Source organism: Macrotis lagotis, chromosome 1 (assembly GCF_037893015.1).
Source record: "Macrotis lagotis isolate mMagLag1 chromosome 1, bilby.v1.9.chrom.fasta, whole genome shotgun sequence".
Lineage (NCBI taxonomy): Eukaryota > Metazoa > Chordata > Mammalia > Peramelemorphia > Peramelidae > Macrotis > Macrotis lagotis.
Window position 1 is genome coordinate 280,793,927 of NC_133658.1, and position 19,094 is coordinate 280,813,020.

The 19,094-nt window shown below is 35.4% G+C and overlaps 1 protein-coding gene across 4 annotated transcripts in view; it reads right to left on the minus strand.

The window, feature by feature from the left end:
• Positions 1-1,840: 1,840 nt before the first annotated feature.
• Positions 1,841-19,094, minus strand: part of CAMSAP1 (calmodulin regulated spectrin associated protein 1) — an 86,986-nt gene continuing 69,732 nt past the window's right edge. For all 4 annotated transcript variants that reach the window (XM_074210674.1, XM_074210675.1, XM_074210673.1 and 1 more), the window contains 9 exons: positions 13,939-14,030; positions 13,104-13,188; positions 10,410-12,855; positions 9,549-9,685; positions 8,713-8,921; positions 8,472-8,574; positions 8,145-8,260; positions 7,213-7,331; positions 1,841-2,333 (listed from right to left, as the gene is read on the minus strand). In XM_074210674.1, the coding sequence (XP_074066775.1) occupies positions 2,031-2,333; positions 7,213-7,331; positions 8,145-8,260; positions 8,472-8,574; positions 8,713-8,921; positions 9,549-9,685; positions 10,410-12,855; positions 13,104-13,188; positions 13,939-14,030 (3,610 nt within the window). In that variant the 3' untranslated portion in view covers positions 1,841-2,030. The remainder of the gene's footprint in view (positions 2,334-7,212; positions 7,332-8,144; positions 8,261-8,471; positions 8,575-8,712; positions 8,922-9,548; positions 9,686-10,409; positions 12,856-13,103; positions 13,189-13,938; positions 14,031-19,094) is intronic.

Consider the following 19,094-nt stretch of genomic DNA (forward strand, 5'->3'; position numbering starts at 1 on the left):
TTTGGACCAGGACTGAGATAAAAAGGTAAGAAAAAAATCAATATTCCAACAGATACAAAACAGTAACTGACAATAGCCTTTCATTAAATGTGACTATGGAATACAGTACATCTTTAAAGCATGAAGGCTTATGAGTTTTCTCCAAAATGAATCTTAACCTCACACACAAATGAAATTAAAATAAAGCAAATTATTTAATCATTTTTATTACATTTCAATGCTTTCTTAAAATAAATATGATAATATATCAAACATACAGTGAGAAATAAAGTAGAAGAATGAAAAGCATGGTAACAGAAACATTCACTCATAACTTTAATACTTAGCACTTTAGAAATCATAAAGCCTTTAGTTATTTACAGTACAAGAAACCAGCTAGCCCTAAACACAATATATACAACAATGCAACAAACTACAATCTTTTTCTTCAAGGGGCTGAGAAGACTGCAATAAAACCTGCAGTTGTAGTGTTTTATTTTGTACCATATTTTCTCCTTTATACAACTTACCTTTTTTGTCTTTAGGTTTATGTAATAATTACACTTGTGTATTTTAGAGAAGTTTTTTTTTTTTCCTTTCTACTGTTCTATAGTGCCCTCTTCAGTACAAGATAACTATACATAAATCCAAGTAACACTTCCAAGTAAACATGTGCAAACCTAACAAATGCCTTCAGGCAATAGTGTCAAATCAAGATGCCATAGCAACCAGTAAACGATTAAATAGGCTTCAACTACAGAGCTCCAGATGTACACATAAAAATACAGGTGCTGAAGGAAATTGTAAGTGCATAAAGAAGGAAATCAAAATACAAGTTTACTCCCCAAATGATTTTATCTGCTGGAAAAACACTAAAAGATATTTAGGATCATAGCCAAAAGATTTAATATTTCAACATGAAAAGAATCCAAAGCTGTTTCATTTGATCAGACTTTTCAAGCAACAGCAACTCTCTGCTTTAAAAATTTTAAATAAGACAAAACAAAATTACTGTATCACCCTAAATTAATATTAGTAAAAAAACTGCACATACTCTGTTCAGAGCATGCTACTCCTTCAGAATAGAGACAGGACAAAGCAAATAGAATTACATGTCATGACAATAAAAACAGTAAAAGGATTTAAGATCTTAAGTGCACCATCTTATATGAGGAACGTGCTCAGAATGAAAATATCTTCTGCCAAAATATGTCTTTAATAAAGTTAACAAACATTAGAACACTACCTAAAACTTCATCAATGACGGTTTTCATTCATCTTGCCTATTAAGCAAGTACTAGTTTGTAGCACCTATGGTTTTTTGCGTCCTCATGATTGTGTTCCAGAAGTAGTCATCTACAAGTGTCATTTTAGACAGACTTTGCAATCTTTCAGTGCTTTTTGTTAACTAATATTTGTCAGTAAAATCTTTTTTTTCTGAGTCACATAAGTTGGGGATTTTTTTTTCATAAATCTGAAAACTGGAATTAAATGTTGGCAGTAAATACAATCATATATCATACAATTCCTCAAAAGAAAAATTAAGTCACCAAATAAGAATTTCTTTTTCTATATACATTCAGAAACTCATGACCCAAAAATCAATTCTCATTTCTTCCATTGCAAAGTGGAAGAGGGGAAGGCAGGAAAAGCAAATTAAATCATTTCCAATTTGTACCAATAGAGAACTTCAAGTAAAAGGAAATTCACTGGTTAAAGATGCACAGTCCCTCATTTGAAAACTTCAGTACACTACATGCACAGTCCCTCATTTGAAAGCTTCAGTAGTTAGCATGAAATATAACAGCAGATTTGAATCGTTAAAAAACACTGGCATTGTTCCTTCATTCTTTCTGACGTGTGTGTGTGTGTGTGTGTGTGTGTGTGTGTGTGTGTGTGTGTGTGGGTGGTTGGAGAGAGAAGACAGATTTTATCAAGAAGCCTCTTTAAAAAGTTTTACAGTTTTGCACATTTCGTACCCAAATTGAAGAAAGTGGTAAATATTCTTCTTTCAGCACAATCCCCTCAGATATTTGTCCCCCAAACCAATGTCATTTACGAGTCTGAGTCTTCTTTGGCACTGCTGGCCTCTTGGGTTGCCACAAATGGTTATGAATAGTGAGAGCATCCACACTGACAGACATGGTTTTAGCTGGAATCAAGTTAAACTGTTTTCTGTCTGAGCTATATTTATAAAGCTTGTCAATCATTTTCTTAGTGATGCTCTTTGGCCCAGTGCCTGTTAGCTTGTAGATTTCTTCAGTATCAGGGTAGTAGCAATAAAGTGCCCTAAACTGGCATCCAGCATCACGAAACAATATAATGTAGTGATTGGCATCACACTTCTCCAATTCCTAAATCAGAAAGAAACAGCAAAATTAACTATTTACAACAGTTAACATAAAGAGCAAAATTAGTTATATTTAGAGAGAGATAAAATAGATTACATATAAGCAAAGAAAAGTTATTTTTAAAGAGACAAAATGAACTTAGTTATCAAAAATGTTACCCATTATTTATGAATTCTATTTTTAAAAAATTAGTATAGTCCCTTGGATTTCAAACCTATAAATTTATAGTGTTTTAGAAGGCCAGTTAATTTACAAGGTTCAAATTGTACAATATCTACTACCTTGAAGAAATGTACAAAAAATTAAACCTAGGAATTATGCAGCAACCAGAATCAAGGAGCAAAAGAATTTTATCTACCATTTACTATGAAATTCTCCAGTAAACTGCTAGATCAGACCAAACTTAATCACAAGGACCTTGCAGTGGGTTAATCATCCTGTATTATCAAGACTCACTCCCATCACAAAAGTAATGGTTAAGTAATCTCCATATGATACTTTTAACTTTTATCATAGCAAATTATTAAGTGAGGATAAAAGGACTTTTCTCAGAGAAATTTTTTGGTTGAAGATAAGTTCTTTAAAATTAAATACTTCTGAAAAACATGTGCCTACAGTTTGTCAAGTATTTGGAAAATGGATATTAAAACCATTAAGATTCAAGATCCATTCTTTCTTTTACCTTTGTAGATTATTTGTCCAAAATTGAACATGATTCTTTTCTGAAGAGACAATTTCTTTCGCAATTCCCTACCGCTGTCAATGGAAATACCATTTCCCTAGGTTCAAAACCTAGAACTCATTTTTAATAAAACTGTCCTAACAATTCTTTTAAGCAAATTCTGAATGCTATCAAACTCATTAAAACATTAAGTACTGAAGATGGAGGCATGAGAACAGCCTTTCCTAGAAGTTCTCTCAAAAATATTCTAAAAACCTTAAAATCATGGCTCTAACTAAATTTTCAAGAGACAGAACCCATAAAAAGATCCAGTGAGGCAATTTTCCAGCCCAAGATAACCTGGAAGATCATGGGAAAGCTCTGTTCCCCAGGAGTGGAGGGGGAAACAGCACAGCTAGGAATATCACGCCAGAATGAAGAAGCTCCAGTCTTCCAGAAAAGCCCACTAGGTACCTGGGTCCCAGAGAACACCAGCTTCTGGCAGCAGAAGCAGTTCCTGACCTGCCAACACAGGAAACACCAAGCACAACTTGGAAGATCAGTGGGGAAACATCTGCCAAGGTGAGTAGGAGCCAGCGTGGCGATGAGTGTGGCCATGAGTGCAGCCACGAGCCATCAGCATAGCTGTGACACTCAGTGCAGCCCAGATTCCAGGAAATGGAAGCAGGCCTGGCAATTGCTTCCAGAGCACTCAGCCCACAGAGGGTAAGGGAGTGGGGGAGACTACTGAGATCTCTCCTCTGGCCCTGGGACAGGACTCTTGTGCTTTGTCCATATTCAGACCCTGGTCACAGTCTAGAAACCCCCACTACCATAGAGCAGGGACCCTCCTCACAGCTCCAGGGCAGAGGGGTGTGCTCGTGGTCATCCACAGACCAAAGCACAGACCAAGAGAGCAGTCAGAGCCTCTCATAAGACCTTGAAGGAAATGAGATCCTTGCAGGATGTCCCAATACTACTCAAAAGCTCAGGAAGCACCCCAAAACCAGGCACAGTCTGGGGAAATGAGTGAACAGAAAAAAGGAACCTGTCCATAGACAATTACTTTGGTTCCATGGAGGACCTACACATACACTCAGAAGATGAGAAAGTGACAGCTTCTGCATCTAAAGACTCCAAGAAATATATTAGTTGATCTCAGGCTATTTCAGATTTCAAAAAAGATTGTGAAAATCAACTAAGTAGAGGAAAAATTGGGAAGAGAAATTAGGTAGATGCAAGAAAAACATGAAAACCAAGTCAATAGCTTGGTCAAGGAGATCCAAAAAGATGCTGAAGAAAATAGCATACTAAAAACCAGTTTAGGTCAAATGGGAAAAAAAGCGTTCAAAAAGTTCAAAAAGGAGAAAAATACCTTTAAAAAAGCAGAATTGGCCAGATGGAAAAGGAAATAAAAACACTCTCTGAAGAAAACTCCTTCAAATGTAGAATGGAGCTAAAGGAAGCTGATTACTTTGCAAGTATAATCAAGACACAATAAAACAATATCAAAAGAAGAAAAAACTAGAAGAAAACGTGAAATGTCTTATTGATCCAAGAGAGACAATTTTAAAAATTATTGGTCTACCTGAAATTCATGATCAGGAAAAGTGCCTTGGTTTCATTTTTAAAGAATTTCTGGGGCAGCTAGGTGGCACTGGCCCTGGAGTCAGGAGTACTTGAGTTCAATTCTAGCCTCAGACACTTAATAATTACCTAGCTATATGGCCTTGGGCAAGCCACTTAGCCCCATTGCCTTGCATAAACCTAAAAAAAAAAAAATTTCTACAGGAAAACTGCCCTGATATCCTAGAAGCAGAGGGTAAAATAGAAATTGAGAGAATCCACTGATCTCCTATGGAAAGAGATCCAAAAAAAATCCCGGGAATATTATAACCAAGTTCTAGAACTCCCAAGTCAGAGAAAATATTACAAGCAGCCAGAATGAAACAATTCAAATATTGTGGAGCTGCAAGTCAGGATTACACAGGACTTAGCAGCATACACAGTGTAAGGACTTGTAGGGATTGGAATATAATATTCTGGAAGGCAAAAGAGATTGTATTGCAACAGAGAATCAACTACCTAGGAAAACTGAACATCCTCTTCCAGGGGAAAAGATGGACTTTCAATGAAACAAGAGAATTTCAAATGTTCCTGTTGAAACAACCAGAGCTGAACAGAAAATCTGACCTTCAACTACAGGACTCAGGTGGAGCATAGAGAGGGTGGATGAGAAGGGCATTTAATGATGATGAACTGTGTGTATTCTTGCATGGGAAGATGATACAGGCAACACTCATATGAACTTTCTCATTAGAGTAGTTAGAAGGAACATATGTAAACAAGGCATAAGAGCTTTATTTGAAGGTATAATATACTGCAAAAATGGAGTCCAGGGGTAAAAGGAAATGTACTGGGAGAAAGTAAAGGAGTAGAACAGACTAAGATATTTCATTTAAAAGAGTCAAGAAATAGCTTTTGCAGTGGTGTAGAAGGGGAAGGAGAAAGGGATTAAGGGAGCCTTCATTCTCATCGGAAAGGGCTCAGAAAGGAAAACAACATATATTCTTAATAGGGCATAGAAATCTAGAAGAAAAAGGCAATAAAGGGGATGGGGAAAGGGTGAGGGGATGTAGGGGATAGAGGACAGGGTAGATCATGGGAGAGGATAGTCAGAACACATTTTCTTTTTTACTTTTTGCAAGGTGGTGGGATTGGATGGCCTGTCCTGGACCACAGGGCTGGGTGGTTGCTGAGTCTCTGGCAGGGAATGTAGGTTTGGGGCCTCTTGGCCCCAGGGCCAGTATTCTGTCTGCTGCACCACTTGGCTTCCCCACAGCACATTTTTGAAGAGGGACAGAGTGAAAGGAGAGAGAAAATATAATAATTGGTAGTGGGGAGAAATGGATGGAGGGAATCACAAGCAGCAATGATAACTGTGGAAAAATATGGAAGTAACTTCTGATGGACTTATGATAAAGAATGCAATTCACCCCAGAGATAGAGCTGACGGTATCAGAACACAGACTGAAGTACATTTTTTTCTTCTTTCTTTCCCTTTATTTCTCATGAGAGTTTATTTTTGTGGGGGGGAGGGGGTATTATGTTCACTCCTACAACAAGACTATTTTAGAAATGTGTAAATAAAGAAAAAATATAAAAAACCTTAAGTACTCCTACTTGCTGTATAATTACAAAAAAGGCTCTTTTCTTCCTTTCCCCCATCCATCATGCCTAGACAAATTAATCTTTTGTCAAACTACACTTTTTAACATCTCTTCACCTATTCTGCCACTATGACCAAAAAAATTAATTTAACTACTCTAGATTTACATTTTTCTCATCTGCAAAATGAGAAAAAATCTCTATAAGGTCCCTTCCAACTCTAGTCCAGATTCATTTTGGCATTCGGATTCTTCCATTATCTTCTCCATTTTACCTACATAACCTTTATTTCTCTCACTGCTCTTCAGCATATATTTTGCTCCAGTCTAATCTGTCTCAACCCTATTCTCTTTACACATACACATACATACATACACACATCCCTCAAGATTTATTCTTACCTGTATACTTCTGCTCACTCCTCTCCCTTGTTTATCTAAGTTGCCCAAATCCCAACTCTCCCATGAAGCCTTCTCTGTCAGTTATGGCCCATATCTCTTCTCATTGGGCATTTTTTCACTATGTAGTACTTTAAATAATTCTTTTTCATTTGTTTCAATTTTATTCTCAAAACGCTGCAAATACACTGAACTTCAAGGGTTATATCACCTAGTTCTCCTTATCTCCTCATACTACTATTAGCATTAATAGATACTCATTGAATGTTTTGCTTAATTGAGTTAAAATATAAAAATAAAAATTTTTTAATGTTCTTTATTCTTAATAATGGATAATATGGTGGTGGACTGGGGGCTCAAATAAAATCCGCCTCTGACACATACTAGCTATTTGATTACTAGCAAAACACAAAAACTCTCGGAGACTTCATTTCTTTATTTGTTAAATGGGGATAATATTACTCATAGTAATTAAACCTCAAAGTGTTGTGAAGTCCAAATTTAATGTGTGTAAGGCACTTAAGAGAGTATAAAGTGCTACCTAAATATCAGTTATTTTTAGTCATCTGAGAGAATTTCCATTGAAAAAAGATCAGCTATTTCTATTCAATCCCTTAAATAAATGAAACTCAGTAATGGCACCACTAATACTTGCCTCTAGTATTGAATTCTTGTGTGGTTCATTTACTTTTCCAGCCAGACAGCAATGGGATATAGCATTGTGAATAATTGGTTTGTTTGACTTGCTGCTAGGTTCCTTAAAGAGCTTGGGACCTAGGAGAATATAGCAAAAAAAATTACACACACACACACACACACACACACACCCCCAAATATTGTGAGATATGCAAACAATAGAAAAAAATTAAAATCACTGTGCTTTGAATCAAACTGTGATAGAGTTAAGCATATGCTATTTTAGGCATTCTGAGAACCAAAGATGCAACAAGAACAGTAGCTGTTACAATTCCTTTCATTATATGGTAAAAATATAAATCATAAATTTTAAAATATAGTAGCAGCAGTCAGCAATTATGTCCCCCTCCCTTAACAAACAGTCACAAAAAAAAATGAGCATGAAACTGACACAAAAATATGCTATCAGTACATAATTATTTAGAACAAGTTACAATTAAATAGGACTTGCAAAAAAGATTTTTGAAGTAGGGGCGGCTAGGTGGTATAGTGGATAGAGCACCGGCCTTGGAGTCAGGAGTACCTGGGTTCAAATCCGACCTCAGACACTTAGTAATTACCTAGCCATGTGGCCTTGGGCAAGCCACTTAACCCCATTGCCTTGAAAAATCTAAAAGATTTTTGAAGTAAACAGATTAAAGTCAAGTACTGAAATTTTAAGCCTAAGTTCATTTCTTCTTCCACAGTTTAAAGAAAGAGGGTATTGAGAAGAGGACAAGTTTAGGATTTACTTTAAAAATTCTTATCTGGTAAAAGAACATTATAATCATGATATTTTCAATTAATGAGACTGAAATGACAAATATAATTTACTTGAAAATGCCAATAGTCTAAAATAAGGAATTTAAACCTTAATGGAATTTATATTCTTATTGTAGAAATATTCTGTACCTGTATATTCTGCCACAGATGCAATTGAAGATGCTGTAGAAGCATTTTCCCAATCTCTTTCTGTGTTCCTGCTAGGATTCCTGCTTAATATTGGCAACGATTCCATGGATTCAACTCTAAAATAGAAAGGAAAAAGAGAAGATGAAAATAATTAAAAATGTCATATTTCTTCTAGTCTTTGTTATTTTTCATGTCAATTCATTCATTAAGCTATAACAAGCTTCATTTTTAATACAAAAATTTCTTCCTTTAAGTCTTTTTTACTTACTTATTAATCACATAAGTTGCTAAATTCAAAGACATAATCATAGTCTGATTCCCCCTTACCGTTGGGAAGGAGTGCCACCAGAATGAACACTTTCAGGTTCTGTTGTTGCTGCTGATGCCAAAGACAGACTAGAGCCAGATTGAGCACTACTTAAATTATCAGCTGTTAAATGAGAAGGGAAAAAAAAAATTTTTTTTTTAAAGCTTGCAGGAGCATCTGTAACTTTAGATGAATTGTGAATAGGTACACATCTATACACATCTCCCCACAATTATAAATAATACAGCAAAAATAGCTTACGAGTTGAAGAACATTTGGTTCCTGAATCACTATATGACTCTTCCCGGTGAACAGATTTTGGCCGTGGTTTTTTTGCTTTTGATTTTGGTTTACCAAGTCCTTGCTCTTCTAAAATCTGTTGTTGTTTTCTCCTCAAATACTCCTGTTTAATAAGTTCTCGTCGAGCTTTTTCCTCTTCCTTTCGTATCCGGTCCTCTTCAGCTTTTCGGCTAGTAAAAAAAGTCAATTCCAAAAAAGAATCATTTGTTAGCACTAGTAAGAAGAGGCAAATTACCCAAATTCTTCCAGAATTATGTTTTTTTTAAAGATTTTTTTTTGGCAAGGCAATGGGGCTAAGTGACTTGCCCAAGGTCACACAGTTTGGCAATTATTAAGCATCTGAATCCAGATTTGAACTCAGGTCCTCCCAACTCCAGGGCCAGTATTCTACCTACTGTGCCACCTGAGTTAATTATATTTAAAAAAGACCTTTGGAAAAGTTTCACAATCTCTTCATCTAATATGGTCTTTGGTAAAGTCTGATTTTCTACAAGTGTTTTACACTCAATATAAATTTGCCATGAACAAGTATTAGGAGCCTACTTTGTGTCTTGATAACTTATTATTTTTGTTTCTTTCCACTTCCTTCCATTCTAACCTCAGAAGAGATAAAGAATAAACTGGTCAACAGTCTCTTTTTAGCAACTAATTAGTTATTCTGACACCAATTTCCCTTTCCCAAAACTTTGTATCACTGCTTTGGTTCTGTTATTTTATATTATTTGTAACTTCGGGCATAAGGCTTCACACACAACTATTTTATCACTAATGGCCAAAAGGTAATAAATGTGTCTCACCGGGCTTCATCTCTTTTCAGTTCAACTTCAGCCTCTAGCTGTTGCTTCCGTACACGAGCTTCTTCAGCTTTGCGCTGCTGTTTTAAAAGGAATGCAGCCCGTTTCTTGGCCAGTTCATCTTCAGCTTTTTGTTCATCCTGCAAAGTTTAACTTAATATCAGATATAACACACACAAACAAAACATTGAAACCAATAAAAAAATTTAAACTCAGCAGAAAAAATGATTTAAGCAGGCATCTAGAAAAATATACTGCTTAATCCAAAAACACTGCTCATTTTCTAATAGTAGACATAAAAATAATGGGGGAAAAAAAGCCCAATCCATTCATAAGACACCATTCAGAAGCTGAGTTTACTTCAAGTGATGCATTACTAAAATTAGATTGGTTTCAATGTAATAAGATATTATTCAAAACTTTTTCAGATAAAAAATAGCTCACAAAGGGACCTGATGACTAACCTAGAAACAATTTACAGGCCCAAACTGCACATATTAAGCCATATAACATTACACTAATGTTATTTTTTTTGCTTCTCTTTTAAAAAGATCTAAGAGCTGTTTATAGTATCTCAATCATTTTTAAAACATCACGTAAATAGATATTTTACAAAAATAAGAAAAAGCTCCCTACCCTCTCCCCAACTTCTTTACCCCCTTCTCCCTTTCAAAAGTAAATGAAAGTATGGGAGATAATGGAAAAGGTTTAAAAATATTTTCTATGTCCACCTAAATTCTTCAAGTAAAAGCTCCCTGGCAATACAGGCTTCTTTGGGGAAAAAAGAAAACTCTGGGTTAAAGGTTAAATGATAAAAGGATTATTCATCACCAACATGCAAAAATATTACCATCATGTACTTACCTTAAAGAAAAAGCCTACACCAGGCTTCTGATCACATTCACTAATTAAATCTAAAGAGCTATCATGGCTTTCCATTTCTCCTTCTTCATCTGGTGCTTTCAAATCTGAGAGGTCTACTTCAATGAGATTACCCTTGCTCCTTAGTGGTTCTTCTACAGGAACATTTTCTTTTCCTGAGACATCTGAAGAATTTAGCCCTGATTCATTTACATTATTATTCAAAATTTCCTTGCCCATTTGTTCAGAAATAATGTTTGCATCTTTGGATGCAGACAAAACAAATGTCCTCTGGTTACTCTCATCATGAAGCCTATAACTATCAAAGAGAAACTTTTCTTGAGAGTCATTTCCATGGCTTGTGGCACTTTCCAAATATGTTTCTGTGGGTGTTCTAGGATGATTATTAGGAGGAAAAGGTCTTAAGTGAGGAAGAGTCTCTACACTTGGTGTTGGAGTTTTAATACGAGCAGAACTCTGCTGTTTGTCTTTAGCAACTTTTAACTCAGCTGGTCGTGCAGAGCGAGGAGTGCGTCCTTGACCAAGGCGAGGGGGTTTACGATGACTATTCATTCCAGTTGGAGAGAGAGGCTCAACAAAATGAATTGATGGCTTTACCTTCTGGTCCTGGGAATTATTTCTAGTACTGGGTGTTGCTACTGTAGGAGATTTCATAAGAAGCTGCTCTTGTTGTTGAGAAATCTTTAATATAGCTTGCTGAAGTGTACTAATAGTTTCATTTAACTTTTCAATGGAAACATCACATTCATTTATATCTACAACTTCAACATTATCCTCTAAAAGAGCAGCAGAGAGCATTTTATTTTTCTCTAATTCATGTATAGCAACAGTGTCTTTTGTTTTGTGCTGGACGAAAGCCACACTTTCCTGTATTGTTACTTTTGTCATTTCTTGAGAGTCACTAAGGAGATCTTCTTTATCTTCTTCTTTTACAAGAAAATCTTCAGTTTTAGCAATTCCATCATCCAATTCTTCTCCATTGTGCCGAGAATATTCTTTTGAAAAGTGTTCTGGTTTAAGTGGTTGTGGAACAATGTCCGTCTTCCCCTTTTTAACTACATGAAGGAAGGCTGCTTTGCCCAACTTGAGTCGCTGCCTTGCGGACAATGCCTCCATTTTCTTCTTTTGTGCCTCGATTGCTCTGCGTTTTTCCTCCAACTGCATATGAAGTTGAACCAGCTCAGAAGCCAAGAGGTTAGCATGATCTTTGTTTTGCCTGTTAGGACTCTGCTCTCTCTTTTGTTTCCATGTAGTTAGTGGTGCTGGACAGCTCTCTGATGCATCAGGTGTGGTTTTCTGGGAACTGCTTGTACTAGACTTTGCTTCATAACTATTAATTCTTTGGAGTTTTCGTTCTGCAAAACTAGTCATTCTAACACTTCCACTAGCCATAGACACACTGCTAGCTTGAGAAATGGTACTTAAGCATGGACTTGAACGCCCACTTGCATCATCTTTATCTTCATGCTCCTTCACCTTCATGTCCTCTTGTAGCTTTGCAGATTCTTCTTCGCCAACATATTTAGTAATGACTACAGGGGGGCCCTCTCCAATTAAATCCTGTTCAGCTTCTTCTAGATCTAGAATATCTGAATCAGAATCTTGCCTAATTATAGTCCATGTTGTTTCTAGACCATGTAAATCTGTACTTTTTGCACTATCATTAATCCTACCTTCTGTATCTTCATCAGCCTTGGAAATATGAAGGAAAAAACCTTCAGCAGATTGTTCTTGAGATAATTGATCAAAACCACCACTAGCCAATGACCTGTAAGTTTCTAATGAAACCTCTGTTGATAGTCCCAATCCTATTGAATCAGTAGTAGTAGAATCCATAGCTGAAGGAAATTCTGAACTAGAAATTGGAGTAAAAGTCCTATTCATATCATGATCAACATGATTGCTATTAACTTTTTTCCTTCCCAGCAGCTGATGTCCTTCACTGAGCCTTTTAGATAAAACACTCCTTTGCTTCCCTTCTCCACATTCATCTTCTTTATTGATAATCTGTTTTTCTTTTGCTGGTTTAAGTACTGCAGGCATTAATGGCTCTAAAAAAAAACTATCAGGCTTACTTTCTAGGGATTCCAATTGTCTTTTAGGAGAACGAGAATGTGTCATTAAACCTGAGGCTCTGGAAGATGTACTTTGCAATTCTAAGTCACTACAGCTTGGAATTTCATCTGCTCTAATTATTGCAACAAGTTCTTCATCTTCATCCTCAATATCAACATTATTCAGCAAGCTTTTCCCATTAGTCTTGATAGATGTGGTGTGAGGTTGATTTTGGGGAGTGAGGCTAACAATATTAGATGCTAAACTGTCTTTGCTAATTGATCGAGCCAAACTAACACTATCACCAGAACCAGGATCCACATCACTACTTGTGGCATGATGAAGAGCAAATGGTGTTGGCTGAGACAGAGGCCTAAAAGAAGGAAGGAGGAAAAAAAGTCAAATTGTAATATACTTTGATGTACAGTTGACAGAATTTAAAATATCAAATGACATGGATATTCATTATGAATATAGGATATCTTAGGCTTCAAATCCTTCCCTCAAAGTAAAAGAAGGCCAGAGAAGGCCTCAAATTAGTGTAATCAACATGAGATTCCTAAGCCTTCTGAAAGCAAAAGCTATGCACATTTTTTTAAAGTTTATAAGATAAACATTTACCTGGGCCTTTTTTCTGGCCATGCAATGATTGCACCACGTGGCTGGCCATCAACTCGAGTTAATGAATTAGAACGATGACGCTGATCTACAATTTGGAAAAAGTGTACATTAACTTCACAATATGAAATATCTGAAATGCAAATCAATTCTTCAGAACATAAGACTAACTTATCAAAGCAAGAAAAATGGCCTATAAGCATAATATGTCCTTTTCATTTTAAGTCACAAAAAGAGAAGAAAATATTGAAACTTCAAGTCATATCATAGCAATTTAGAATGGGTTTTAATACAGTAGTAATACATGATACATTTGCACTCTTCAAATTCAACCCAAGCTGAAATAGCCCAGACTCCTTATTTTATAGGTGAAGAAACCAAAGCAAAGAAGGACAAAACAAAGAGATAGATTAAGTAATAGGTTATACAAAGCCACAGAGTAATCTAGTGGCAGAAGACAAGAGTCTGCAATATTTCCTCCTATTCAAGGTTTAATTAGTCCTTAAAATATATTAAGCAAAATATTCAGTACCACAAGTAAAATTCAACACTCAAAAGATTCTTTCTTAGCACAAGACATAAATTTTAATTAATTTTAAGAGATCAGAATTTAATGAAAATTGATCAAACAGAACCATGGCAAATATTGGCTATTTACATTTTAAAATATTGCTCTCCTTATAAAATATGACAAAGTAATAAACATCTATAAAAATTAATAAGAACAATTTATTCTTCATAAAAATATATCAACAAAAATAAATTCAAATTAATCACAATGAAAAATATCAAAATAAAGCTATATAATGAGAAGAAAAAGATAAAAAACAAAGTTTACCCTGAGTGTCCTCCCCCTGAATTGTTTTCTGCTGTTTCTGTCTCAATGGTAATAAAGGATGAGATGGGCTAAAGGCAGGACTCCCTTTCCCACTAAATTGGGGGGGGGGAGAGGGGAAAAAGAGAGAATAATCATTACTGTGAAGTTTTATTTTGAAATATAAGAGTAGATTAAAAAATGATGGCAAGAAATATCAATTCTTGTACTGTCACTTAAGTTGAAAACAAACATGAATATAAGCATGAGTCCCTATTTTCTTTTTATCCCCCTAGGTTTTTTTTTTTTGCAAGGTAATGAGGTTAAGTGGCTTGCCCAAGGCCACAACGGCTAGGTAATTATTAAGTGTCTGAGGCCGCATTTTGAACTCAGGTACTCCTGACGCCAAGGCCAGTGCTCTATCCACTGCGCCACCTAGCCACCCCATGCATATTATTTTAGTAATGAAGACTATATCTGGCTCTTGTACTGAAAAATGACTCAACAACAACAAATTTAATTTTTATCAACTCTAAACCTCTATAAACCTGTTTCCTCATGTGTAAAAGGCAGTTGGATTAGGCAATTGCCAAAGAAGATCCCTTTCAGCATTGGCTCAATTTATGGTTTTTGTTTTAAAGAAATCCTATGATTTGTATTTTCTTTTTTTTTTAGGTTGTTGTGTGTGGTTTTTTTTTTTTTTGCAAGGCATATGGAGTTAAGTGGCTTGCCCAAGGCCACACAGCTAGGTAATTATTAAGTGTCTGAGGCCGGATTTGAATTCAGGTACTCCTGACTCCAGGGCCAGTGCTCTATCCACTGCGCCACTTAGCCACCCCTAAAATAAAACTATTCTTAAACTTAATACATTCATCTACTTCCCTACAAACATACAACTTTTAGAAAAGTGACACCATAGATGGTTTCTACTGTGTAACTATAGAAGCTAAATATCTGTAAGTATAAAGCATGTTAACTTTAAAATTCTTTCCACTTTTTAAAAACATATAGAACAATAAGGGAGGAAAGTGTTCTAACAATCAATTTTAAAACCATTTAAACATTAAAATTAACTGCATTCAAAATGCTAACTAATCTTTCACATTCTTTCCTGGTCTTCCGGAATCCATCTGAGCTGTTTGGTTGACATAGGAATTGTCAATTCTACTGCTTCTAGTGAAATGGAGGACCATCAGGTCTTGTCATTTGACCTACCATTGCCTAAGGTTCTCCTTCACTGGATGCCTCCTACACCTTTAACATTAAAAGATTATTATGTAAAAAAAAAAAAAAAGTACAATAAAAATCAAGACCAGATAGGATCTCCTACATCCACCCTCCCCCCACACACTTGCACTTGACCTAATGATATAATTTAAAGAACCTCTGAGCCTTGTGATTCACCATTCCACAGCACCCATAGGATATCTGGCCATTTTCATTTACCTTTCAGTTAAGATTTCTTTTATATATTGTGTCCAAAAATAAGAAGAGATCCTAGAAAATAGATACGGTCTTTTTTTTTTATTTTTGTCTTCAGTATTTAGCACAGTGTGTGGTATACATTTTTGTATTCAGTCATTAAATGATTTGTTATACTGCTAGAGGACCTGACCCACATCATTTTGGCATGTTTCTTATAAATGAAATTTTAAAAAGTTTCAGGTAATTGCATAGATAGATCAAAGGTCCACCTTTCAAAGTAAAAGAGTTAATGGAATTATTTTCATTATGTACTGAAAGACATTAAGAAGCATCATCACTAAGTAATGAGATAGTGTTCATGATAAACATACAATATATAAACTGATACATAGTTAACTTCAATGTTAAGTACAATTTCAAGTACAAGAAGACAGGATAAAACTGCCTGAAAAATAAGATTCTAGAGGAGCGAAACTTCAGAGTTGTCTTGTATGCACTATTCAAGAAGAAAATGAAAAGATGAAGGACATGGCAAGAAATGAACAGTAGTCAGAAAATGGACTGACCGTGCTATTGTAAATTTATTCTCATCAAAGACAATACCAACATCTTTGAAGTCTACTTCAGAACTTGACATATTAAAAGAGAGTGATTCAATCAAGTCAAGTGCACATAGGAGAAAGCCCTTTGGAGGAGATACATACTCAATAATATTCAAGATTCAAAAATATCTTTATTTTTAATAAGTATCAACATGTACAAAGCAAAACAAAAATGTGTAACTAGTGGGGCTCAATTAATGGAGATACTGTTTTGTTTCTAATTCTGACCTATCATAAAAAGTATTTCTATAATATTTTGGAGCATATGGAGATCTACCAAATCTTTAAGATCTGCAGAGGTGATCAACAGGATGGCCTCACAACTTCAAATAAAAGTGCTAAATATAATAAATTTGAATTCCATAAAATAGAACTTGCTTCATTTTCCCTCACCCCCCCCCCCCCAATCACACATACATACCACTCAGCTACACACACAAGTCAATTCCAGAACCCCTTTACTATATAACTGGGACACAAGCAAATTATAAGGCCTGTGACTAGGGATCCCTTATAGTTTGAATCACTTCCAACAAAAAATAGCAGATCTTGATTCTGCCCACTCCCATTAAGAGAAGGAGGGATAAGGTAAGCTAAAAATATGCCATACAAAATGGTACAATTAATCAGACTAGAGAGGGACAGTGTTCGGCAAGTCAGTTGACTTCTGACCTGAGTAACCTCCGCAATCTCTGGCTACTGTACAATTTCAAAGAACTAAAAAAAAGAGTAAGTAGAGCAACACAAAGGATACTAGAAACTTTGGGAAGATTTGAGTAAAATCTCCAAGGGAAACCAAAATATATTAAGCAAACAGTATAATATGAAGAAAAAGTGAACCAGTACTTCTTGTTAAAAGACAGAAACTATTCCCTTCTACTTTAGTTACTCTTTTACCCAGCCACACTTGGTTCCTTTGCTGCTTCTTGAACATGACACTTGATCTCCCAACTAGGCCTTTCATTGCCTAGACTCCTGTGCCTAGGATGCTTTGCCTCCCTATCACTACTTCTGGTTTTCATGACTATCCAAGACTCAACAAAAATCCTACAATATACATGAAGCATCAGTTCCTTCCATATACACTACACATATTTTGTATTTTCTTTGCATGCTGTTACACATACAAACTCACCATAGAATATGAGTTCTTTGAGGGGAGAAAATAGGTTTTTGCTTTTCTTTATATCCCCAGAGTTAGCTTAGTGCCTGGTAGTGAGCACTTAATAATGCTTGATGCCTAACTGAATGAAAGAATTCTTGTTAGCACTGAGACTACAAAGACAAAAAAATGAAATAATCCCTGTCCTCAAGCAACTACTGCAAAAAATTACAGAAAGGTTCAAATAAAATTCATTCAAAAAAATATTCTACATACATTTGGAAAGCATCCTTGATGACAATATGAGAGGGGAACATTAGACTTTTACAAAAAAAAATTTCTACACAACTGAGTAAATGAGAACACAAAATCCCAATTCTGAGATGACAAAACTGAACTGAGGATAAATGACTTGACTCCCTAAATCAAAGATAGTTAAATAGATGATTACCAAGAAGTTGGAATATATTCAATCCTATTATGTAAAGCACAGTGGGTGTCAGGAAGCTAACAATAACAACAACAAAATAATTGCAACAACTAATGTTATAGCCCTTTAAGATTTACAGTTGTTTTTTTCCTTCACATTATTGTGTGGTAGGTTATATCAGTCAACAAGCAATTATTAAATGTGACTAGATGCCAGGCACTGTGCTATGAACAGAAAAACAAAAATGAAATTGTGTCTTCCCCTTTGGAAGGTCAAAATCTAACAAGGAAAACATGTTGTTATGAGCTCCACAGAGATTCTCTGGGCCATGGGCCCAAAACGGCCCAAATGGCACAGTTAGAAATTCAAGGTCCACAGGCGAAGGTCCCAGACATAGTTAAAATAATAATGAGTTAAGGAACAAGAAAATTAGTAGAAGAGTGCTTTTTTGTGAGGACTTGAAGAGAGGGAAGGGAAGTACAAATGTCTGTCTACAAAGAGGTAAAATGCCCGTTTCAAGTCCATAACTGAAAAATGACTGCAGGTAACTTATGGTCTATTGAGTGGGTCAATCAGTCAAGAAATGTTTATTAAATGTCTAATATATTGTAATATATTGTCAGGCGCTGTGCTAAATTGCCAGGGATAAATTCATAAAAGGCAGGCTTGGTTTCAATGACCTCACAATCTAATGCAGAAAGACAACACATCAAAGGAAACTTAAGAGGGTTGTGAACTCAGGAGTAAAGTGGATAACTCAGAGAACAGACATGTCCAAAGAAATGGAGTCTCTTCTAAAAGAATAAAGAGGGTGGGAAATGAAGATATGCCTGGTCTAAAAACCCTCTTTAAATGGAGGATATGAGTGATCTTTGCTTTGCCCTACTACCCTCCAAAGAGAAGGAAGCAGAAGAGACTGAGAATACTGATGAGATATGAGTGCCAAAGATCCACAGGATATTAAGTTTATTGATAATCAAGTTCTTGTGCCTGTGACAGAATCCAGTAATGGATAATTCTGATTGTTATAAAATTGAAATTTTTTGCTCAAAAACCTAATGCACGGAACTAAAAAAATTAGAGAAAGAGCAAATTACAACCCCCCAATTAAATATCAAAATAGAAATTCTATAAATTAAAGGAGAAATAAAATCAAAAGCAAGAAAACTATTGAACAAATAAATAAAACAAAAGAGTTGGTTTTATGAAAAAAAAACAATAAAACTGATAAACCTCTGGCCAATTTGATTTAAAAAAAGGAAAGAAGAAAACCAAATTACTATTATCATAAATGAAAAAGGTGAACTCACCACCAATGAGGAAGAAATTAAAGTAATAACTTGAAATTATTTTTCCCAACTGTATGCCAATAAATTTGATAATCTAAGTGAAATGGATGAATATTTACAAAAATATAAGTTGCCCAGGTTAAATGAAGAGGAAATTAAACACTTAAATAACCCTATCTCAAAAAAAAAGAAATTCAACAAATCATCATTGAACACGCTAAGAAAAAATCTCCAGGGCCAGATGAATTCTATTAAACATTTAAGGAACAATTGGTTCCAATTTTATATAAACTCTCTGGAAAAATAAGTGAAGATGGAACTCTGCCTAACTC